Source organism: Ipomoea nil, unplaced genomic scaffold (assembly GCF_001879475.1).
Source record: "Ipomoea nil cultivar Tokyo-kokei standard unplaced genomic scaffold, Asagao_1.1 scaffold3314, whole genome shotgun sequence".
Classification (NCBI taxonomy): Eukaryota; Viridiplantae; Streptophyta; class Magnoliopsida; order Solanales; family Convolvulaceae; genus Ipomoea; species Ipomoea nil.
The window spans coordinates 6,289,948-6,315,467 of NW_017619742.1; the positions used below are offsets into that span (position 1 = coordinate 6,289,948).

At 32.8% G+C, this 25,520-nt stretch overlaps 1 protein-coding gene across 1 annotated transcript; it reads right to left on the reverse strand.

The window, feature by feature from the left end:
- Nucleotides 1-20,766: 20,766 nt before the first annotated feature.
- On the reverse strand, nt 20,767-25,116 carry LOC109169603. The gene is made up of 7 exons (XM_019318488.1): nt 24,879-25,116; nt 24,641-24,787; nt 23,709-23,926; nt 23,017-23,160; nt 22,021-22,238; nt 21,549-21,807; nt 20,767-21,238 (listed from the first exon to the last, which is right to left on the reverse strand). Exons 1-7 carry the CDS (start codon nt 24,961-24,963, stop codon nt 21,095-21,097), a joined length of 1,215 nt encoding a protein of 404 aa, XP_019174033.1. The 5' UTR covers nt 24,964-25,116; the 3' UTR covers nt 20,767-21,094.
- Nucleotides 25,117-25,520: the final 404 nt, after the last annotated feature.

Sequence of the window (25,520 nt, forward strand, 5' to 3'; positions counted from 1 at the left end):
ACTTTTATTAAATTCCCATGCATTTCGTCAGTGTAAACTTTAGTAACAGAATATTCCGTTAACTATTTAGTATTCTTAACTTATAACTCATTGATTTTCATAAGGAAGGTCTTAGTTTCAAACTCATCCCAACCAATAAAAATTGACATAATTGTTAAACGTATATACTATGAATATGTTAGAGTGTATTAAAAAAATATAATATAAAATTTAACATAAACTTTAGTCAATTAATTAGAATCACGCATTGGGCATTGATGAAACAATACACCTAATTTATAATATATATTCAACACATATGAGAAATTATGCCTATTATCATTGTCATTTTTGGGGAAGGAGGATTTGATTCTGTTTTTGAAAGTGCACTGTGCCAAGAGACTAAAATTGCAGTGAAACACACCAGGAGACTAGATTAAATCAATAATTCATTTCTAGCGGAAGTGACAACTAGAGGCAGCATGGGTCACGCCAATTAATAGGATTTTGTGTTGCAAAAATTGGGTACTATCCCGTGAGAGTATTTCCCTCTAAAACTGCTATTGCACCAGTTAATTTTATGAAAAAAATTATGCCACATGTCATAGTTATGCATTCTTGAAATTTTTACTTTTATGAAAAATTTGATTATCTTGCATTGATATACACCAGGATACCGAATGATACTTTAATAAATTCTGAAAAACTAATTTAAAAATACACATTGGGCATTGGACTATTTGTGCAATGCGCGTGTAGTAACTAGTAAAGTATTAATAGAAATCAATGAAAGTTTGTATGAGTGTATTGAAATCTTGAGTTTTAAAGAGTTTTGTATATTTTTTTAAATTACAAAATTTATAAAAATTAGGAAAATTGCATCTTTAGTCCTTGAGTTATAACGAAGTTCCGACTCAGTCCCTAAGTTATGGCAGTATCCGAGTTTAGTCCCTCAGTTATGAGCAAAGTGGTGAATTTGGTCCCTAGTGTTAATATTCTGTCTGCAGCTAACGGAAAACTTAAAAACAATTTAATAATAGAGGTGTAAAATAAGAATTTCAAATTATAATCCCCTTCTTATATTGAAACTCATTGCATAACAGTAATTATTTTCTTCTTATATCTACAATCGAAGGTCGTTTTCTTCCCCAAGCTCTAAAATCGCAAATTAATCCACTTCCAAGCTGCAAAATTCTAGCTAAGTTGTTTTTCTATTTTATATGTTTAAATAAATAATTAATATTCTCCATAAAATTCTCTAATTTATAGGTAAGTTGTTTCTCATATAAGATGTTTATATACTTTTACTAAATTTATAAAAGTTTGAAATGATATTATAAAAGTTAGCTAAAATTAATCTATTGAAATCGTAATTTGAAAAAAAATCTATTGAAATCTATAAAAGAATATCATTTTAAAAATTTAATAAAGTTATGGTATTTAATACATGGTGTTGGATCCGATTATCAAAGAATTTCCATACCTACCCTTTCATTTACTTGAAGCCTTTAAAGTCTTCATTTAGATTTTTTTTTTCCCCTTTTAGGCTGAATGTTCTTATTTATAGGATTTAGAAATATCTCTTTGAGAATAACAATGACATCTTTAAAGGTAAATAAAATAAATTATAAATAAATTACAATTTATGAGAATAAATTGATAATTTCTCGGATATTTCACATGCTCTTGTTGACAAAATGTGTTAAAAAGTATTAATGAAATTATAATCTGAATATTATCTAATTTTATGTAACGTCTAATGATTTTCATATATATAATAATAGTAATAACAACAACAACAATAATAATAGAAAATTATAATTTATGCTCCTCACAAATATGTATATTATCAATGTCACCCTTGGATTCTTAGTGGTGTAAATGTTGCCTCTCAATTTTTAAAATATAACATATATTGCCACTCGTGAATTATTAGTGGTGTAAATGTGGTTATCAGCCATTTTTCCTGTTCGAAGAACACATTTTTTTTCCTCCATTTTTCTTTCTTCCTTTGTTCTCCTTTCGCCGACAACAATGTTTCTCATTCTTCCTATTAGGAGAAGGACAATATATATCACGTTTTGAAAATTGAGGGACAACATTTACACCATTAATAATACAAGAATGACATTGATAATTGACATATTTGTGAGGGACATAAATTAAAAATTTTCATAATAACCCTTTATATAATAAAGCTATATGGTTTGTGAAATAATTAATTTTACAATTAATGCCACAACATCTTTTATTATAAAAAAAAACACATTAAATAGCTATATATTATATAATCATATAAAAAATATACTTTTGAAAAATAAAATAGCTATATATTATATAATCATATAAAAAATGTGTTCAATTAGAGTTTAAATTTACACATACAAAATTTGAAATTTGCTTTCCAAATGTAATTATCTTTTTTTTTTTTTGTTTAACCAAATGTAATTATCTTAGTTATTATTCGTATTGTGAAAATTATAATATATATGAAATACAATTAAGAATAAATCAATGTAATTATGTAAATTCTCTCTATAAGTTTATTTGAATATGCACATAATTAGAGATTATATTAATCATACAAAATTTTAATTTTAATTTTAATTGTAATTTTGTATTCTATAAAAATAATAAATACTTGACCAATGAAGCTCAAAAATATTATTATATTAAATAATTTAAAATATTTTAGTTTTTCTATTTTTTTATTTATATTTATAATAACATAATTTTTTTCCGTGCATCGCGCGGGTGAATTACTAGTAATAATAATAATACAATTTTATTTAACAAAAAAAAAAAAAAAAACTACGATTTATTGTAATCCTATGACAACCTTTCTTCCACGTACGTAGGTAAGGCAGCAGGTGGCCGGAGGTTGTAGTAGCGTCACTGTCAAACCGAGAAAAGAAGAAATCCAAGTCCATTATACAACAAAAAAATCAAGCACTTGTTATGCCGTGTGGTATGCAGTTGTTGGAGGTAATAATTACCTTAATCCTACGAACAAAATAATAATAATAATAATAATAATAATAATAATAATAATAATAATAATCACAAGCCCAAAAATGATGACCAAATGAGTAAAATATAATTCTTATATTTGAAAGTTATAAATATAAGAAAAAAATGTCAAATGAGCCATCTAACTTGTATGGTTGCAATTAGACTATCGAACAAAAAAAGTGTGCAATTAAATTACTTGTATTCACCAGGACTATGTGGTCTAATGGTACCCGGTTGAACTTCTAGCCTCAGTGGAGGCGTTATTAGTTCTTTGTGTTTCAGTAGGTTGAGAAAGGCGTTATTAGTTCTTTGTGTTTCAGTAGGTTGAGAAAGTATATGAACAGATACTACAATGTAATAGAGCCAGTAACTTTCAAAAAAAAATTACTTGTATTCAATATTAAAATGTGCAATTTGCATTATTAGTAATTAAGTAACAAGTTTTCGGTGAATTTTTGATTTAGTATGCCACATGAAAAATAAAATAAATGCTTTCATTAGTTATTTAAAAAATATAATATAAAATTAATTTTTATTTTAAAAAATGGAGCATCATCTGTCCAGGGCTTCCTCCTCAGTCGACGTTAATGGAGGAGACGGCCTCAACTACAATGTCGACGTTGAAGGATGAGGTTCCCTCCTCCTTCTACGTAGATGGAGGATGCAACCTCCTCCTCTGTCTACATAGAAGGAGGCTCGCCTCCTCCCTCAATGGGGGAGGGGATTTTGAAAAAGAAATGGGGTCCAGACCAAAGGAAGAGGCAGTCATGACTGCTTCCCCTTCATCCGCTGTGGACAAATGAGGGGGCAATCATGGTTACCTCTCCCTTGTCCACAGAAGAGGAGGTAGCCATGGTTGTCTCTTCTATCTGAAGCCTCTTTTTTTTTAAAAAAAAAAAAATAAAATTAAAATAATAATTAAAACAAATTATATATATAAATTGACATGTCACTACCACATAAGCATTAACATTTTAAAATTAATTATACTAAATGTTAAGTCATAAATTTAACATTGGTTTGTGAGGTGCAGCGCTATGTACATGAATGGCTGACCATATCATCAGTGACTCCCTCTACCAATATGCAAATTTAGCCTCCTAGCATGAATTAAAATACGATCCTAGAAGGTATGGTTTCCGTTTATGTCGATGCAGCAGTCTTCCATGATTCTCAACAAGCCACTTTTGGTGTTGTTGTTCAGGATCGCAATGGTGGTTTTCTTGGTGAAAAAATGGTCCGGTTAGAAGTTTGAGTGATGCCTATTTAGTGGAAGCCATGACAAAGGAGTGTGGTTATTTGAAGATTATTTTATTTTTCGATTGTCAGCAGATGAGCAATTTACTCAAGGGTTAGTTACCGGATTTATCGTTTACAGGTTGCGTCATTAACGAATGTCAAAAGCTTCAACAACACTATGATCATGTGTCCGTCAAATTTATCTCAAGATCAGTGAATAAGGCCGCTCATGCATTGGCAAGAGCAGCTCGTTCTAATTCTGTTTTTTTAATTTGGCTTAATACTATTCCTGGTTGTATTGAACATTTGTTTTAATGGTGAAAGTTCTTTGGTTTTCAAAAAAAAAAAAGTCATAAATTTAACTTGCTTAACTTGGGAAAACAAGTAAAAAATGATAATTGCACATTTTTTGCATGTTTAATGTTCTAATTGCACACTTTTTGTTTGATGGTCTAATTCCACAAAGTGTAACATTTCAGTGGCATATTTGATATTTCGAAGAGTCCGTTTCACATGATACAGTCTTCTTAATAAGATTTATCTCTCCTATATGATTTGTGAACTATTACATATGAGCGAGATTTACTTGGTCCATATTTTCAAGTGCGGCACGGGAAGCTATACCCGCACCTGAACCCTTCCCTATATATATATATATGTGTGTGTGTGTGTGTGTGTGTGTGTGTTGTATATATATATATATATATATATATATATATATATATATATATATATATATATATATATATATATATATATATATATATATATATATATATATATATATTTATATATGTGTGTGTGTACGTGTATATATATTTATGTGTGTGTGTGTATGTGTGTGTCTATATATATATATATATATGAGTTAATGCAATATGGGATCCTCGAGTATAGTGATTTTTTCACTTTAGTCCTAAACTTTTAAGTTGACTACTCGTGGTCCTTCGACAAATTGTTACCATCTGTGATCCAAGTTGACCATTCATAGTCCCTCAACTATCAAAATTTAACTAGTCGTAGTCTGGCCATGGAGACGAAGGTTTCTTCATCTCCGGCAGGAGACAAAGTCATTTTTTTTTTATTTAGTAATTATTTTTTAAAAATTATTTTAAATTTGGTTTGACTTATTAAAAACTTGCAAATTGGAGTAATTGCATGAAATTGGTTAATTTAGGGGTTCAATTGTAGAATGTTTAGGTTCAGTTGACTAATTGCATTATCGTGTGTAGTTTTATGACCTATTTTACCATTATTCCTTATTACTATATACGCTATTTATGGTAATTTAATTTATAGCAATTAGTTATTCCCAAAATACCAAAATATTGTTGAAATTATAGTAATGATTTAGACTAAAAATAATGTTAATAATTAATAAATAATAACTTTGTGCGTTAATTATGCTCAAAATAATGATAATAATTTGTAATTGTAACTTGTAATGATTTATGTTCAAAATACACGAAATAGCTTAAATTATTGTAATGAATGAATTATGCTCAAAATAAATATAACGATTAATAACGGTAATATTTTATGCCTAAAATATACTCTTTCAGTCTCATTTTATGTGTCTGGTTCGGTTAACGAGGCTTGACTAAAGTTATTTTTAATTCAATTTTTCATAGTATTAAGTTTAGTATTAGTATACAAAATTTCTATATTTAGAAATTACACTAAAAGTTTTATTAAACACAAAAAAATTAAATTTTTTAAAAAAGTAAAAAAATCATTAAAAAAATAAACAAGAAAGAACGAGTTAGTTTGACCAATAAATAATAAGTAGTACAAATAAAATGAGACAGAGGGACTAGTTTGACTTTATCAAATTTAAGGCATTGTTAAATTTGGTGTCACTTTAGGATTAGCTATAATGATTTCAAAGCTATATAAGTACCCAATCTTGGGAAGTTTGGAATCGTGATAAGTAATAGGGGGCGAAATAGGGATGGATTCAAAAAAAATTTCAAGTAAAGGCGAAACATTAAAATAAAAGAGATATTTAAAAAATTAATTAATTAATTAATAATATTATTGGATATGGGTGAAAAATAAAACACATCGAAATTTTATAAAAATATTCATAACAAAATATGAAATATAATTAATTTGATAAAATAATTTGAATATATATGTATGTATGTGTGTATTAAATATTAAAAAAGTTATTAAAACATGACTGTGTTAAAACCATAAGGAACGAGCAAAAAAAAAACTGTAAAACTATATTGACAACTAAAGGATTCAAACCCCTAACCTTTATTATAACTAAACACATGCTCCACCAACTAATTTAACTTATTTGTTATTAACAATTAACAACTTTTATATACTAATATTCAAACATGTACTATATATACATATATACATACAACGATTATATATGGAGTGGGGTGAGGTGAGGGGGAAGCTGAACCCCCTGCCCCCTTTGGCTCTGTCCATGGTGATAACCCCTCTCTCCACAGTATTCTTTTTCGTTTTACCGCAAGCAATAGCCCAAACTAATCACTATGAATCCTACTTTCAATAATCTAATTAACCAAATAACCCTAACTCCACGGCAAATTATGCCCTGGACCCGTGTCCACAATGAATTGTGGACACGGGCCCAAAACGACATCGTTTTTAAAAAAAACGCGTCATTTAGTTAAAAAAAAAAATTCGCGCGCGTTTTGCCGTTAACGGCGTTATTTTTTTTTTTTTGATTATGAATGTACAGTTATGCCGTTATGAATGTACAGTTATGCCGTTATGAATGTACAGTTATGCAATTATGAAATTATGAACACAGAGCTCTAACATTATGAACTTACAATTATGAACATATATAGTGATAAAATTATGACCATGGAGCTTTAAAATTGTGAATATAGAGCTTCGAAGATTATGAATGTACAGTTATAGAGTTATGAATCTACAGTTATGGAGTTATGAATCTACAGTTATGAGATTATGAATCTACAGTTATGGAATTATGAATGTACAGTTATTGATCGAATTATGAACAAAGAGCTCTAACATTATGAACTTACAATTATGAACATATAGTGATAAAATTATGAACATAGAGCTCTAAAATTGTGAACATAGAGCTTCGAAAATTATGAATGTACAATTATGGAGTTATGAATGTACAGTTATGACGTTATGAATGTACAGTTATAGAGTTATGAATGTACAGTTATGACGTTATGAATGTACAGTTATAGAGTTATGAATGTACAGTTATAGAGTTATGAACGTACAGTTATGGAGTTATGAATGTATAGTTATTAACATATAGTAATAAAATTATGAACATATACTTCTATAACAAAGTGATCTGAAATTAAAAAAAAAAAAAAAAAAAAAAAAAAAAAAAAAAGGAGATAACAGTGCCTAACGGCACTGTTATCCGTGTCCAGCAAGCATGCTGGACACGGGTCCAAGGCATAACGATTGTAACTCCACGCAATGGGCAATAGAAGTCCATTTAATATGAATTTACGGGTCAACATTCAAAAAAGACACATATAATCAGTCGTTATATCGTGGACTGCGGTGCATGTGCACCACAATTAAAATGGCGCCGTTAGCTTTAACGGAGCGCACATTTTGTATATGTTAATTACCAACTGATACTACAGTATATCTAAACCGATACTGCCTCACGTATTATTTTTATATTATCAAATGAAACTGCAGTTATATCAAAATGATACTGTAGTTGTTGTGAAATGAAACTGCAGTGTATATAAAATAAAACTGAATAACATTTCACATATTTGAGTGTATATTGTACAATGAAGTTGTAATTATATCAAAATGATCATGTAGTTGTGTTTTAATAAAACTATAGTGTATATAAAATAAAATTAAACAACATTTTCACATATTTGAGTCTATAAATATCGAATGAAACTATAGTTATATCGAAATGAAACTGAGTTGTGTTGAACCGAAACTGCAGTGTATATAAAATGAAGCTGAATAACAGAGTTACTTTTTGTGGAAGGGTGCAAAACGGCGAAAAACAAATACCGTTTCTTTTCATTAAACAAAACGACGTCATTTTGATGCGCGGTGCATAATCAATTATGCACCGCGGTGCACGATATAATTTGCCACATATAATTCGCAACGTAATTCAATACTAAACATGGTATATAAGGATATTTTTTAAAATTTGTAAAACTCTAATATACTATTTAATCATAATTTTTTTTATACACTTTTACACTTATTTCTTATCTTTTTAATTTATCCCTTAACTTTATTGTAATATTTTTGTTTCCGTGCATTGTACGGGTAAAATAATAGTATATATAATTTAAAAAGTAGGAAAATATAACATTAGGAATTACCATTATTTTCTCCCAAGTTGCTTGTTAGGTAGGCCTTCCAACTCCTACACACAGGAAATTCACATGCATATGTCTCATCATATTCCATTTCTCCATTGCCCTATACACAACACCTAGGAGACACTCTATGCTCTACTTTTAAGCAAAATGTTGGATTTCCTTCAAAGAGAAAAATTCTTGCTTTGACATGCATTATTTTAATGTTCTTCTTTCTACAAAGAGAAAATAAAATTCTTAAAATATTTATTTGTTTGAACAAAAGTTTGTACTATTTAATTTGATGTTAGGAAAACGAAATACTATGAAAAGCGAGAAAAATAACAAACAAATATATAATTGTGTATTTTTAAATAAGTTTTTTTCCTTTAAATGTGTGTAAATATCAATGGTTAATTATTTACTATTTTCATTTTAGGAAATGTATTTTTTTAGCCATTATTTACTATTTTCATTTTAGGAAATGTATTTTTTTAATTAGGGAAATCATATGAAATTTTTTATGTGGCTTGGATAAATTTATTGAAAGAAAACATTTTTAGAACACAAACACACTCATCACCTTCAAGAGGTTCTATGACTTCGAGCATCTCCAATAGCTTGGTTTTTACACAAATTTTAAGATGACAAATAGGAGATAATTCTCACATTTCAAGATGAAGGAGGAAGGAAAAAAAAAAAACAAAACAAGAAAATCACATTTCAGGAAAAAAAAAAAAAAGAAAAAAAAAAGAGGAAAAACTTGGCCAGCGGGCATGTGGAGTGCACTGTGCACATGTCCGACTAGATGCTTTTGTTGCGCTTCACGTGCACCAGAGGAACCAGCAGCTTTTTGAGTGAGACCCACTTTTCTTCCAAAAATTTAGTTCTCTTGCCACAACTCATTTTTTTGCTCTCCTCTCATTCTCTTCTCCACATAAACATTAACATCTACAAAAATCAATGAAAATCCTCCTATTAGAGATGTCTTTAGAGATTCAATGTAAAATTATTTATATTCTTATAATACTCTCCCATTTTTAATAATAGATTCTATTGTAGTATTTATAAGATTTTCCCTTATAATATATATTGATATTATATATTAAGGCCTTAATTAAGTGGTGCAAGTTGACTAGGCTTATTAAGTGGTGTGGTTGGACTTAATAACTAGTAGTTGTTAGTCAATCAAACTCTGTGCCTAATATAAACCTGGATTGATGGGATACAGGTTTACGGATTAGATAGCACATTCAGTTACGGTACTCAGACTGCTCAGTAGACACCAATACAGTCAAGTCTGAAGCAAAACATGAAGCAAAACATGACTAACGGTCTACCGTTAAGAGGCAACACAACAGGAACATCAACTATGGCTGGAGATCACACGGCTACATGACTAACGGTCTACCGTTAAGAGGCAACACAACAGGAACATCAACTATGGCTGGAGATCACACGGCTACGCTTCCGCTATTATACGAGGTCAGGTTTCTCGTATACTATGGTTTATTATAGTTAGACTATTGTATATCTAACAGTATTAACATATTTATAATTCATTATTATTTTCTCTCCTTGCATACAATTTCAACACACTTTTAAAATGTAATAATAATTAAATTTATTATTTAAAAAAGTGCAAAACGCTTCTTAAAAATTACCACAAACCGTGTTTGAAAATTAAAAAAGTAAAATAAAATAAAATTAGCGTGACAGTGTCATATCAGAACGCCATTCGCACTCCTTTCAAGGATGCGAATGGTTTAATAATGTGCAAAATATTTCAATATTACTTGTAGTAATTGGCTACGGGTAAATGAATCGAGACGGACAAATATCTTGTGACAAATTAAGGTGGAAACCGTTCATCCCGGACGTCTTTATATTTCGGCCGATAAGATTGTAGAGAGAAATTATGATAACTTAATTGATCAATAAATATTAGATTTTTATTCTTTGTGCATAAAGAGTACCCTCATTTAGATAAGGTTGTTTTCACGTTGTCTCTAATGAGACTTGATCATTGATCTTTTATGATAAATTTCATGTCTATGATCAGTTGAGTTGTTCATACGGGTAAGAGAGATGGAGTAATATCTTGTGACAAATTAAGGTGGAATCGCTCATCCCAAACGCCTCTATACCTCGACCCGACAAGATTGTAGATGAATAAATCATGGTGACTCAATTGATCAATAGAGACTAAACCTTTTGCTTATTGTGCACAAAGAGCCCCCTCATTTGAGTGAGGTTGCTACCGCATTGTCGCTAATAATGAGACTCGATTATTGATCTTTTGTGAAAAATTTTATCTTTATAACCAATTGAGTTGTTCATATGGGTAAGAGAGATGGACTAATATCTTGTGACAAATTAAGGTGGAATCGTTCATCCTAGACGTCTCTATACCTCGACCCGACAAGATTGTGGAGTGATAAATTATGGTGACTCAATTGATCAATAGATGCTAGACTTTTGCTTATTGCGCACAAAGAGTCCCATTATTTGAATGAGGTTGCTCCTACATTGTCGTTAATGAGACTCAATCATTAATCTTTTGTGATAAATTTCATCTCTATAATCCGTTGAACTGTTTATACGGGTAAAGAAGACGGACTAATACCTAAGTTGTCCTATAGGAATTCTTATCTGTCAGAGGTTTCCAGGTAAATTCCAACCCATCCTGGCCACTTGTTCCATAATTTCCATTGGCAAAAGATTCATACAGATCAGATAGATCATGGGCTGCTATATATGCTGCTACTTGCACATACTAATTATTTAAAAGATTCATTTTGTAATATATTACTACCCATATGCCATTTGAATATACCACCTAAAGTAACTTTTACCATGATTTTTATATGCTTGTTAGTTTGACTTAAGATGGATGGCTTCTTCAATTCTTTAATGTCCTTGTCTGCTGGTGTAACAAATCACTCTGTTGATGCATTGTATATGGCACCATTGGGGACCTTCACCAATATAATTAATCATTTCACATAAACAACTATATATCTATTTTATTGTATTTTTTTAAAAAATAGCAAGAAATACTGTTCTTTACTTTATTGTCAGATCTATATAAGATTTTATTGCATAATGGGGGAATATTAAATTAGTATTAAAATTATGATTTGTTAGATTTATTTCTAATCCTAATTGTATTTTTTGATTTTTGATTTGTGATTTTGTTATTTTTTTTTATTAATTGTGAAATTTATAATGTAGTGATTATACCAAACTTTGAAATTTGATTCCTAATTGAGTAATTTATTAATTATATTTAGGTAAAATAGCAATTTTAGTCAATTAGTTATACCTAAATTGTAGACTCAGTTTCTGAATTATTATTCTATACAAATTTTTTCCTTTAATTATGTTGAAAATGGCATTTCCAATCCATTGCTTATAAATTTGTTAATATTAATAATTTATTTGTTGAGATTAACAAGAACAAGAAAAATAATAATGGCAGAAAGGTAAAGAAGACAAGATTTACGTGGTTCGGCAATGTGCCTACATCCACGGGAGTGAAAGTATTCTCTTATTATTTGTGATGGTGTACCAGGTGATGAGATACATTGATTATATTTATAGGCATATAATCTCCCTTTCACTCCTATTCCTTATATGAGACAAACTCATATTCCTAATCCTTATATGAGACAAACACAACAAATCTCCACCTTGGCGAATATGCTCTCTAGGAGAAAAAGATAACTCAACAAATCTCCACCTTGGCGAATAAGCCCTTTAGGAGAAAATACTTATCTAACCATCTCCACCTTCGCAAATAAGCCCTTTAGGAGAAAACACTCATCTCATAGCCTCCCTGGATTAGGACCACCATGTTCATTTAACATCTGGAAACACCCAACAAGTCCAAACAATGTTTGAACTTGTCACTAGTAACTGCCTTTGTCAACATGTCTGATGCATTCTCACTTGTATGAATTTTCTGCAACAAAATCTCACCAGAAACAACCAACTCTCTGACCTTATGAAACCTTACATCAATATGTTTGGTTCTGGCATGGTATACTTGATTTTTAGCTAAGAAAATGGCACTTTGATTGTCACAGTGTAATTGAACTCCATCTTACTCAATACCCAACTCCTTAATCAAACCTGAAAGCCACAAAGCCTCTTTAGCTGCCTCAGTCACAGCCATGTATTCTGCTTCAGTTGTAGACAAAGCTACAATAGACTGAACTGATGATCTCCAGCAAACAGGACCACCCCCAAGAGTAAAAACATACCCTGTTGTAGAACGTCTATTATCCATGTCACCAGCATAATCAGAATCCACATATCCCATGCGTACATGCTCATTCTGTTGACTCCCAAATACAATACCATGCTCCATAGTGCCCCGTAAGTACCGGAGAATCCATTTAACTGCTTCCCAGGTTTAGACATGTACTTACTAACTTGGCTAACAGCATGAGCCAAATCAGGTCGAGTACAAACCATTGCATACATTAAACAGCCAACTGCACTAGCACAAGGAACCTTTGCCATATTTTCAATCTCACTAACTGTTTGGGGACACTGACTGGATGAGAGTTTAAAATGATTAGCCAAAGGGGTACTAACCGGTTTAGACTTACTCATCCCAAACCTGTCAAGAATTTTCTCTATATAACTCTGTTGAGTTAGCCACAACTTTCTTGCACCTTTATCCCCGTGAATTTCCATGCCAAGAATTTTCTGTGCAACTCCTAAGTCTTTCATATCAAATTCCTGACCCAACAAAACTTTCAATGCAGTAATATCATTCATACTCTTAGCAGCGATCAACATATCATCCACATATAGTAACAGAAAAATAAAAGAACCATCACCAAGGCTTTTAACATAGACACAACAATCATACTCACAACGTGTATAGCCAATTTGAATCATGTAAGCATCGAACCGCTTATACCACTGCCGTGGAGCCTGTTTCAGCCCATACAAAGACCTCTTGAGTCGACAAACCAGATGCTCACCTCCGGGTTTAACAAACCCTTCAGGTTGCTTCATGTAAATTTGCTCATCTAGATCACCATGTAGAAAAGCAGTTTTCACATCCATTTGTTCCAAATGCAAATCCCAAATGGCTACCAAAGCAAGTACTAATCTGATAGAAGTATGTCTACCAACAGGAGAGAAAACCTCATCATAATCTATCCTCTTCTGTTGAGAAAACCCCTTCGCAACTAACCTAGCCTTAAACCTTTCCCCTTCTTTTTCTGATACTGGTGGCTTCTTCCTATAGACCCACTTGCACCCTATAGCCTTCTTTCCTTAAGGAAGTTGAGCTAACTCCCAAGTATGATTATGATGTAAAGACTCCATCTCCTTAATCATACCTGCCATCCATTTATCTTTCTCCTGCTAGAAATAGCCTCTTGAAAGGTAACTGGATCATTATTAGAAACAAGAAGTGCAAAAGAAACCATATCCTCAAACCCATACCTACTAGGTGGTTTGACATTGGTGCGTCTTGGTCTATCTCTAGCCAAACTGTAATCTTGTAAATTTTCTGAACTCGTACCTGCTGCAGATGTAGAATCTGCAACTTCTTGTGTCTCAATCGTAGGTGGATTAACTACTTTCTCACTTAAAGGTACACGACCTACATCCACCTCTACTGTGCTAGAACCATCAACTAGTGTATCTTCTTTCTTTGGCTGGAACATGAAATTCTCATCAAACACTGCATCTCTGCTAATCACCACCTTTTTGGTTGCAGGATCCCAAAACTTATATCCTTTTACACCTTTCTTGTAACCCAAAAAGATGCAGTTCTTCGACTTGGGATCTAACTTTGATCTCTCATCACCTGGAATAAGAACATAGCTAGGACAACCAAAAACTCGTAAGTGATCAAAACTTACAGGATTACCTAACCAAACCTCATCAGGAACCTTGCCACCAAGTGATGTCCGTGGTGATTTATTGATCAAGTAACATGCCATGTTCACTGCTTCTCCCCAAAAACACTTAGAGAGCCCAGCATTCAATCTGAGACACCTTGCTCTCTCAGCAATGGTTCTATTCAGCCGCTCAGCAACACCATTCTGTTGTGGTGTCTTACGCACTGTATAGTGCCTTTGAATTCCATGTTCTGCACAGAATTTCTGAAATTCTTTATCAGTATATTCCGTCCCGTTGTCAGACCTCAGGTACTTGATTTTTCTTCCAGTCTGGTTCTCAACCTCAGCTTTCCACAACTTAAATTTCTCAAACACTTCAGATTTATGTTTCAAGAAATACACCCAGACTTTCCTAGAAAAAATCATCAGTAAATGTAACATAATATCGAGAGCCACCCATTGAAGGTTCCCTGGTAGGTCCCCAAACATCAGAATGCACATAATCCAGAATCCCTTTAGTTTTATGCTGCCCAGTAGAAAAACTGACTCTAGTCTGTTTCCCAAGGACACAGAACTCACAAAAATCTAGCTTACAACATTTAACTTCTTTTAACATATTCCTTTTGTGCAAATCAGACAAACCACATTCACCAAGGTGACCCAAACGTAAATGCCACAACCTAGTAGTATCATCACTAGACTCAACAAAATGTGCTCCACCTACAACAGTACTACCCAACAACCTATAAATGTTCCCTGTGGTCCTTTTCCCTTTCATCACAGTTAAAGCACCCTTACTAATTTTAATGGTTTCCTTATCACTCTCAGACTTATGAATAAAACCATTAGCATGCAAACTGCCAAGAGAAATCAGGTTCTTAGTTAATCCCGGTATATGTCTGACATCATGCAAAGTTCTGACAATACCATCATACATCTGGATGTTAACATCACCAATACCTATGATATTATGACAGCTATCATCACCCAGAAAAACAGAATCGAAAGTACCTGACTTATAGGTTGTGAACCACTCCCTGTTAGGTGTAATATGATAAGAGCATCCTGAGTCTAGAATCCATGCATCTGACAACTTACTCGATGAAACTGCTAGAACATCACCTTCACTATAATCTGAGTCATCAGCATGCACCACGTTCGCCGCCTCTTGTTGTTTTTTCAACTTTGGACAATCTCTCTTTATGTGCCCAATCTCATAACACTTGTAGCACCAGATTTTCCTGCTATTTCTGGACTTAGACCTAGAGTTTCTTCTCCCAGAATTACCCTTTTCTTGCTTCCTTCCACGATCCTGACCCTCTTTAGCATACAAACTTTCACCAACAGACGATCCATCTCATACACTCTGCATGCGCTTATTATGAGCCTGCAGGGCCGCAGAGATCTCGTTGTATTTAATCGTGCTTTTCCCGTATGTTAGAGTAGTCACCAGATGTTCAAAGGAAAAAGGTAATGAACATAGCAAGATCATCGCCTTGTCTTCATCTTCAATCTTGACATCAAGCCTGGCCAGATCTGAGATTATCTGGTTGAAGACATTAATATGATGCACCAAGTCTGAACCCTCCTGCATCTTAAGCCCATAAATCCTTTGCTTTAGATACAGTTTGTTCGTTAGAGATTTTTCCATGAACTGAGTTTCCAATTTATCCCAAATTTCTTTTGGGGCTTCCAGGGCCATAACGTGATACACAATTCCATCATCCAGGCATAACCGAATGGTTCCTGCCGCACGCTCCTTCAAATCATCCCAATCATTCTCTTCCAGATTAGCTGGCTTTTCCGCCATCAAAGTTTTCAGAAGACCCTGTTGTGCCAACAAATCCTTTACCCTAGACTGCCATAACCCAAAATTCCCCTGTACCATCAAATTTTGATACCTCGAATTTTGTACTTGAACTGGTCATCTCAACAGTGCTCTGATACCAATTTGTTGAGATTAACAAAAACAAGAAAAATAATAATGGCAGAAAGGTAAAGAAGACAAGATTTACGTGGTTCGGCAATGTGCCTACATCCACGGGAGTGAAAGTATTCTCTTATTATTTGTGATGGTGTACCGGGTGATGAGATACATTGATTATATTTATAGGCATATAATCTCCCTTTCACTCCTATTCCTTATATGAGACAAACTCATATTCCTAATCCTTATATGAGACAAACACAACATTATTTTAAATTTTCAAATTATTAAATGATATATTTGTTATTTTATTAAAGGATATAATGTAGTGATTTATACCAAACTTTGTAATATTACGCTACTCTTACTACAAAACTCTTGCTAATAATACTTGTTTTTCTTGATTGAGGAAAAATCTGAGAAACAAAAATAACAAGCAAGATCAAAGAGTCGTGTGTCTTAATGGATAAGGCACTCGCCTTTCGGATTGAGAGAATGTGGGTTTGAGTCCTATTGTGATAAAAAATCTTTTAGGGGGCGTTTGGTTCAGGTCATCTTAGATTACCTAGGTAATCTGAGTCTGGTAATGTTATATTACCTTGTTTGGTTCAAGTTATAAGATTACCTGGTAATGTTATATTACCTGAAAGCTGATGTGGCGGTAATGTTTCAAGGTAATGTGATTACCCTCAATTTTTTAGGTAATCTTAGATTACCTTGAATTATTCCAACTTTGCCCTTGTTAACTAACCCTTATATAATAATAATAATAATAATAATAATAATAATAATAATAATAATAATAATAATAATAATAATAATAATAATAATAATAATAATAATGAAATTAATATATGTTTATATAATCAAATATATATGTGTATATTTATATATTTAATTTTTTAATATTTAAGCATCGATATACATTCATACTTATAAATAAATACACACACACACACACACACACACACACACACACCACATATATATATATATATATATATATATATATATATATATATATATATTATTGAGGACATTATTGTAAATTGATCCATATAACCTAAAATATAACATTGAACCAAACAAGGTAATATTATATTACACTATCCAAACCAAACACACAAGGTAATTTTACATTCCCAACATCTCACATTACCTTCCTGGAGGTAATCCTATTACCTGGGGTAATCCAAGATTCCGTGAACCAAACGCCCCCTTAGGGTTACCTCAGCCAAGATGGCAAGAGATCTACACTTGTAACCACAAGGTTAGCTTGGCTTTCCAATTTATTTTGCTAACTGCAATTATATTAGAGAAATTTTCTTTTATTGTTTATGAAGATTCTAAGGGAAATGACATTGAATATTTACTACTAGATTTTGGAGGTAAATATTTTTTTTAAAAAAAGATTCACTTGCAAAATGAAATTTTTTTGTTTATTTTAATATGTTAATAACTAAATTATATATATATATATATATATATATATATATATATATATATATATATATATATATATATATAACCCATTAAAGTATGAACACAATGAGATATCAAAAATAGTAATTTACATCCAACAAATGAAAAATTTTAATAAACTAATATATTAAATTTATTTTAATAAACTAATATATTAAACTTACAATTTAGTCTATCTTCATTCCTAAGTAATATCATGCTTGTCATTTTTGCTTCTCAAATTCCGTCTCAATCAAGATAGACAAGTAGTTAGCAAGTGTTTTACTGTAAGAGTAGTGTATGTATGGAGATTCATGAAGGAAATTTGAAAAAAAAAATTTACAAAATGACTAATATATTCTTTAATAATTTAAAAATTTAAAATAAATTGTTAATGTTAATAAAATCTTTAAGTTATGGATTGAAATGGTCGCTTTAACATAATTAAAAGACAAAATTTGTACATAATAATAATTCATGGACTAAGTCTACAATTTAGGTATAACTAATGGACTAAAAATCGTCATTTTCCCTTATTTTTATATATTTATATTGTGTTTTTTTTTGAAAGGATTTATATTGTGTTTTAATTTGTGAGATTTGTATAATGTGCTATGTATAGTAATAATTATTTAAAAGGATTTATTACTTAATATAAATATGTTTTCTGTTTCAGTTAGAAAAATATTTTAAAAGAAAATCTACTTTTTATGAATCATTTAGTTAATATAGTTGAAGCTTCTATTGTTCGTCATTGTATTCAATTTAAAAAAAATTGAAGAAAAAGTATTTATTAATATTATATCAATAGAGATGATGTACGATTTATTATGTATTGTTTTTATTTGAATCATTTTATTTAATTAATTATGTTTCATATTTTGTTATGAATATTTTTAATCGTGTTTTAAAATGTTTTGATTTTACGCCTAGTTAACAATATTTTTAGCTTCCGCCGGAGTTATATGTAAAACTTTGTGTGCATTAGGTGATCAACTGATCATGTGTTGATAGGTTTTCAATCAAAATTTACACACAGTTAATAACGTGTAAAATTACTAAAATATTTCAATTTATCAAGATAGATATTGAATACTTAATTTAATCAAAAGCTACAAATTAATGCTCATAAAAACTAAGAGCCTCAATTCAAAACTCAATGAAATTTATTTGATAGAACATGTGCATCACTTTACGAGGCTAGCATACTGCTCATTTGAAGAAGACAACACCAAAAATGTCCCTTTTATTTTTTGCCTTGAGAATAAATATAAAATAATAAAAACATATCAAGCATCATTAACCATTTAAACTTTTAGCCGATGCATAATACATCCTACAATACGGTATCATAACGATTAAAAGATCATCGAATAACTTAGGTAAGTACACTCAACTCACCCACAAAGGCGAAATCCCTCGTCAAAAGGTCCCCACATCCCGATCGATAGGATTTATGGAGAAGATAAAGTAAGGTGACTCAGTAGTCCATTAGATGAGTACGGTGGACTAGTTCCTGAGCCCACAAGAAGCCCACCACATTAGGCATAAGTGCATAACTCCCGCACTGCTCCCACGCTGAGGTGACCGGGCTCATTCCTATATCCTTATTGTCCACTATCTGCTACTCAAAAACCAACTAACTACTTGTAAAAGCCTCTATGTGTGATGTGCAGACCTGATGGCATATCACATTAGATTAGATGATGATGCATGTGGTTTCCCAAGATCATCTGTGAGTGGCTTTTGGCCGAAATTTTGCGACATTGCATGTTTCTTGTCAAACCTTAATCTATCCGGCCTTAACTCTGAAATGGAGCCTGTCTGTCATCATATCATATCCATTTCCATGTTTGGAGCATTGCACATGCATATATATGTTGAAGTGACATTCTGTTTAGGTTTTGGTAGTCGGGCTACAAACATTCTCTTACACGGGCTGCTGTAAACGCGGCGACCTGAAGCTGACATGAAGCATGAAAGTGAGCAACAACATAGCATGATAATGTATATATAGTTTTTGTTGAGTGGAAGCCAGTAGTGGCCCTGTTTGGTAAAATAATTAGCTTATAAGTTAATTTTGACTTAATTGACTACTATTAGTTGTTTGACTTGGTTTAAAAATCAATATAAATGTTTGGTTAATTAGTTTTTTGTACTCTAAAATGCTAATATAAAATTCAAAAACCTACTCAAAATAATTTTTTCAATTAGTTTTTTTAGAGAAGAAGTTATATCAAACACCTGTTAGCTAACAATTAATTTACCAAATACTTTTCTACAATCAGTTAACGTTATCAACTAGTTATACTCTTTAATTAACCCAATCAGCTAACGGCTATCAGCTAACAACCATCGTTATCAACTAGTTATACCCTCTAATTAACTCAATCAGCTAACAGCTATCAGCTAACAACCATTTACCAAACATGGCCATTTATCTTTTTTTTTTTTTCGTATACATTCAAGACCTGGCATCGGATGCTGCTACGCAAGTATGATAAAATATAGAGAAAATTACATTTTCCCTAAGTTACGCAATTTTAGAATTCATCCTTAATTGTTGGTCGTGTGCTCACTTTTAGTCCCTAAGCTACATTGGCATTACACTTTTCGTCGCTAAGTTATACTAACGTTGCAAATCTCGTCCCTAATGTTTTATTAGTGAAGGGACAAAAAGTACAAAGCTAATAATAGCTTATGGACGAAAAGTGAACATTATCGACAATTAGGAACAAATTCTACAATTATCTTATAACTTAAGACGAAAAGTAGTGTATTTTTTTCTATAATATAATGGCGGTTTACTATCTTAGTAAATGTATATGACACTAGTTGCTACACAAATATAATTGCGTTTCTTTTTATTTTATGAATTATAACTAATTCAAACAAGGTTGACAATGCATTTGCAAATATTTCTTGATGACCGACCCTCCATGGGGCCAACCACATTCTGCTGCAAAGGCACACGGTACAAGGTTACATAGGTTTGGAGATTGGAGACACTCAAATCCTCAAAAGCCTTGCTTTGATTCCATTAATGTACAAGGATTCCTAGGTTTTATACAACAAAAGAATTGCATCCATCCTTCACTTCACATGGTTTTGCAACAAAAACAAAGAAATAGCAGTTGAAGTGTGATGAAGCAAAAGGATGGTAACTCTTCAGTAAAGATTGGCTCTGCATTTGGCATCAAAACGCGTTCTCTAGTCTTCCCGAAGAACGGGCAGTTCAGATCAGAAATTTACGATTGGATGCATCCAATCCGTTGTTAATTTCAAACTTAGAAATCGTACTTTGTCCGCCCACTTCTTACAATGAGGCATAGCATATCAGAGATTTTCTCAGACGATGCCAGCGATGATGAGTTAAAGAAGTTCCAAGACTCCAGCATGAGTCGTTTTCTTGACCCCTTAAAATGAATTACCTGTAAGAGAAGTAGATACACAACTCTAAACGAAAAATGTAAAAAAATTCGGAAAAGTCCTAGACCGTAGTCGCTTATCGGGTGACGTAGAGATTCAAACCCATGATCTGGCTCTGATACCGAATTGAAGTCTGTGCTCCATCTCAACTAAAAGTCTAAGCTGATAGTTGGATTGCACATTAATGGTTATATGCTCAACAAGGTCAACAAACAGTGATTCAAAAGAGTATATTGTAAATAAACATATATAGTTTCTTAGAAAGACTAGATCATGAACAAGCCTCAAGAATAAAACGATCGGGATATGTACCTTAACATCCAGGGGCATCCCATGAAACTGACCCGCACCCTCTGGTGGCGTCCAATTGTACAAGGCACACGGTAGAAATAAAATGGAAGCGCCATCAATTTTATCTAGAAATGGCTGTCTTCTAGTGAACTTTTTTGCGTCAAATGAAGGGTTTGACTTTACGACCCAGGCTAGAGCTAATTGATCTCCAAGCATTCTCGAAGCTTTCATATACTTGGTACTATAGACTTCTAGGACACGCTGTAAGAAAATCTTAGCCCTGCAGGCAACAACGTTTGAACCGATTCATGATGAGAAGCCGAGCAATACGCCCCAGCTCATATTTATGTGTGTTGGAAGATTGCTTTACTGAGCTGAGATGAGCTTTATTTGTTTAGCGTAAAGGTTCAAGTCTAGAATAAAAAACAGTTACCCTAAAACGTTTAGACCATTCATTTTGGCCACCGTTGTGGTCAAGAACAAAATAACGCACCTTAAAATTCCCTCTGGGGTTCCTCTTACTGCTATGAATCCCGAATTTAGAGGTTGCTCTTTGTTGTTACGGAAGGTAAGAGCAAGATCAAAATCTGGATAGTTGTCAAAAATCTCTCCCAGGTTATCAACAACTGCTAAATCCGAGTCTGTAAAAATATAGTGATTAACTTTCCCCTGCCACCTAGACTGCTCCTCATATCTCGTTTCGAGGAATGTCTGCAACAAAGAAACCCATTAAGATAAATAATCGATTCATGCAAATTTTCTGTTTAAGTTTAACTTCTGTCATTAATTAAAAACGGGGAAAGAGAAATACAGAACAGCAAAAACAAAGCAGACAAACTCTCAAGAAACCATCACATGCATTTTAGATGAAAATGAATATCAACACTCTAACACAATACACATTTCTTTAAACTGAGGTTTAGATCCCAAATTTATACATTTCTTTACTTGGATTTTGGGAACCCAAAAAATGCTTTACTAGATTTTCTTGACTCAGTTACAAGAATGACTAATGTTGAAAACTAGTGTACTTTCTTTCATGATGAGAAGGACCATAAGGGAAGTGTTTATATTATCAAAGCAAAGACCAAGTTGAGATGTATTTTACCAAGGAGATTTAGGACATTACAACTTACATGAGAATAAGATGAAATTTTTTTCTAAAATATGTAGACGTATAAGACAAGAATGATTTTAAAATATCCATTTGTAAAAAAAAAGATCAATGATAGGGCAAAGCCAGCTGAAGGGAGGTCACATGGTAAAGTCACTGTCATAACATTTCACATTAAACTTGAAGAGGGATCTGATAATCCAGCGATATATTCATTTTCACTATCCTTAAACCGGAGCGATTCTGCTTGAAAGGTCACTTTGCAATTGACTAATGGTAACGGGTAAAATTTCTAAAGACATGATGAAATTCCTAGTGCACAACGTCCTAGAGGAAGTAAATCATCAATCTCATAATATTGGCTTGTGCTCTTACAATGTAGGACCTGATTCTTTGAAGCATCAGCTTGTCTCGTGAATATTCACCTTGAATAGGATGAATGAAAACACCATTTCTGTTCACTGGAAGCTGAGATGATGGATCAGTAAGAATGATAATGCTGCTTTGAGGCATGGTCACCTGCAAATATCTTACTAAGGTCAAAATGCAATAAAAATGGCTCAACAGAACTCACAAACATATTGCACTGGTTCTACAAAGTTAGGCTAGCAGAACCTACTCTAGAAATAAAGAGAAGCAGAGAACAATTAATGTGTTCTAATGTGTGCAAAACGTATACATGATATTTCTGGATTAACGTTAACAAATGAAACAGAAACGCCATTGTTAACATAAAGCAAAAGATAAATTCCACTACACGTCATGTACCAAGTGCATAAAACACTAACACCAGTTCTATTCAGAGATCAAGATCCTTTCCACAATGCACTAAACATGTTTTCTTGTGTTTTAAAAACTGATTATTACACTAGCTTACTTGTTTGAAGTGTAAAAGTGACCAGCCAAGCTTAAACAAATAAAGTCTATCATGCAATTCTTCTATGCAAAGAAATTGTCTAATCCAAACCCATGGGGTGGACGGGAAAAAGAAACCAATTGAAAAGGAGAGCACTATTGTTTCCAACTATATTTTGCAGCTGTATTTATGCTTTCACATCATCTTTTACCTGAATGAAATTAATAAAGACATCTAAGATGGCAAGTGACCTCTCCACCTTGCTGTATGAAGCGTTCCCAACAGTAGTAACCAAGTTTACCAATCTTTCATTCCTTTGTGTGTCAACTGGAGCATCATAAGTGGCAAATACAGTGACAAAGGAAACAATATCTCCAGAACCCGAATTGCTAGAAGCTGGGAAGTGTGTTCTGTTGAGGGCCTTGTTACCTATAATTCAGTCACCAAATCATACATAGCAAACTTAGCAATTCTCACTTGGCAATATGCCAGAAACCACTAATGGCCACCAAGAATGACTCGTCTACTTGCACCGGCAAGTCAGTTAGTTCTTGGATGATAGATTGTGGGAAATAACACAAGATCGAGCCTGGCCCTGAGAGTTACACCCAATATGGTGGGCTTCTTGTGGGCACAGGCACTAGTCCTCCCACCTAATTGGGAGGAGTCATCGTGATTTATCCCTCCACTATCCTGTGGGGGCATGGGGAGAGGGAATTTTGCCTTTTGTGGGCCAGAATGACTTGTCTAGATATGTGCAATAACCTGCACGGGCTTAACTCCCTGATTCAATAGACAGTATTTGGGAGAAGTAACCAAGATTCGAAACTTGGCACCGGCAGTGTAGGGATTATGCCCAAAGTGGGCAAATTCCTTATGCGCACCGGCATTTGGCCCTTCCACTGAGTTACCATGAATTACATGCTCTCAGATACTCTATTGGCCCAGGGTGTGGCCCTGGGATTGGGAATTCAACCTTTCGGGAGAAGAGGATATGTGCAATAGCTGCATTTATTAGAAAGTCTAAACCAACATTCATTACAACCGAGTTGCCAATATCATGTCTGGATGAAATTAACATCATAAACTTCTGAATGACACTTGTAAGTGTATATAAAACGCTAAGACAGAGAAATACCTTACCTCGGCAATGCAGGCGATCGGGTAAACCTTGACCCGCAGCAGGTCCCAGAACCAGATGATCAAATTTCTTCTTCTTCAGCTCATTCTGCCCACTCACACGCTGCACGTCTTCAGGAACCTTCCGGCCCTGTTGCTGCAGCTCTAAAACTGAGGAAAAGGAAGCAGCTTTACTACTTAAGGTTACTATTTGAGAAGATTAACATTAACAATAGTAATAATTAAAGAAGAATCGGATGACCTGAAAGAAGATGAGGCAGAAGGAATAGAAGCGGCAAGAAAAAGAGGAATCGGCGCCACCCGCTGCACACTCTCTTCGTTGACATTCGTCAGAAAGTTGCCGTCTTTGCTATATTCGCCTCCGGCAAGTAGACGACGCTGCTGTTGTGTGAACTGATTTCAGATCTGCGGATCTTTTCCGCCTGCGCCATTTCCAGTTCCGTTTTGTTGATTTTGGAAATTTTCACTCCTACCCCTCTACTTTTGAGTTTCCCAATGCTCATATTTGGCCTTATGGGTGACCGCAGTTCGATTTCGGTTCTTGATCTTTGCATACATTTAATCCGTACACATTTAATTCGCATTTGCACATATTTAATTTGCGTTTTCATAGTTATTCTAATCTAAATACTTAATCTAATCTAAATCATTAAAAAATATTACATGAATGTACACGATTTATTCTAACGTTCTCACTTAAACAAGTGTTCTCATATATATATATATATATATATATATATATATATATATATATATATATATATATATATATGTGTGTGTGTGTGTGTGTGTGGTAGACCTAGTTTTGTAATTCACTGAGCCTTGTAATTGTAAATAAAAACAACGGGTTGATCTTTAGTGAAAAGTTTTTGGATGAAGAATG

What these genes read in the sequence shown, in the direction of transcription:
- LOC109169603 (XM_019318488.1), bottom strand. Translation starts at nt 24,963, where the DNA reads ATGTCAACGAAGAGAGTGTGCAGCGGGTGGCGCCGATTCCTCTTTTTC. An exon ending in TCTTTATTAATTTCATTCAG is followed by an intron (nt 23,161 to 23,708) that starts GTAAAAGATGAT and finishes AGATATTTGCAG; the next exon opens with GTGACCATGCCTCAAAGCAG. An exon ending in AAAGAATCAGGTCCTACATT is followed by an intron (nt 22,239 to 23,016) that starts GTAAGAGCACAA and finishes TCTTTGTTGCAG; the next exon opens with ACATTCCTCGAAACGAGATA.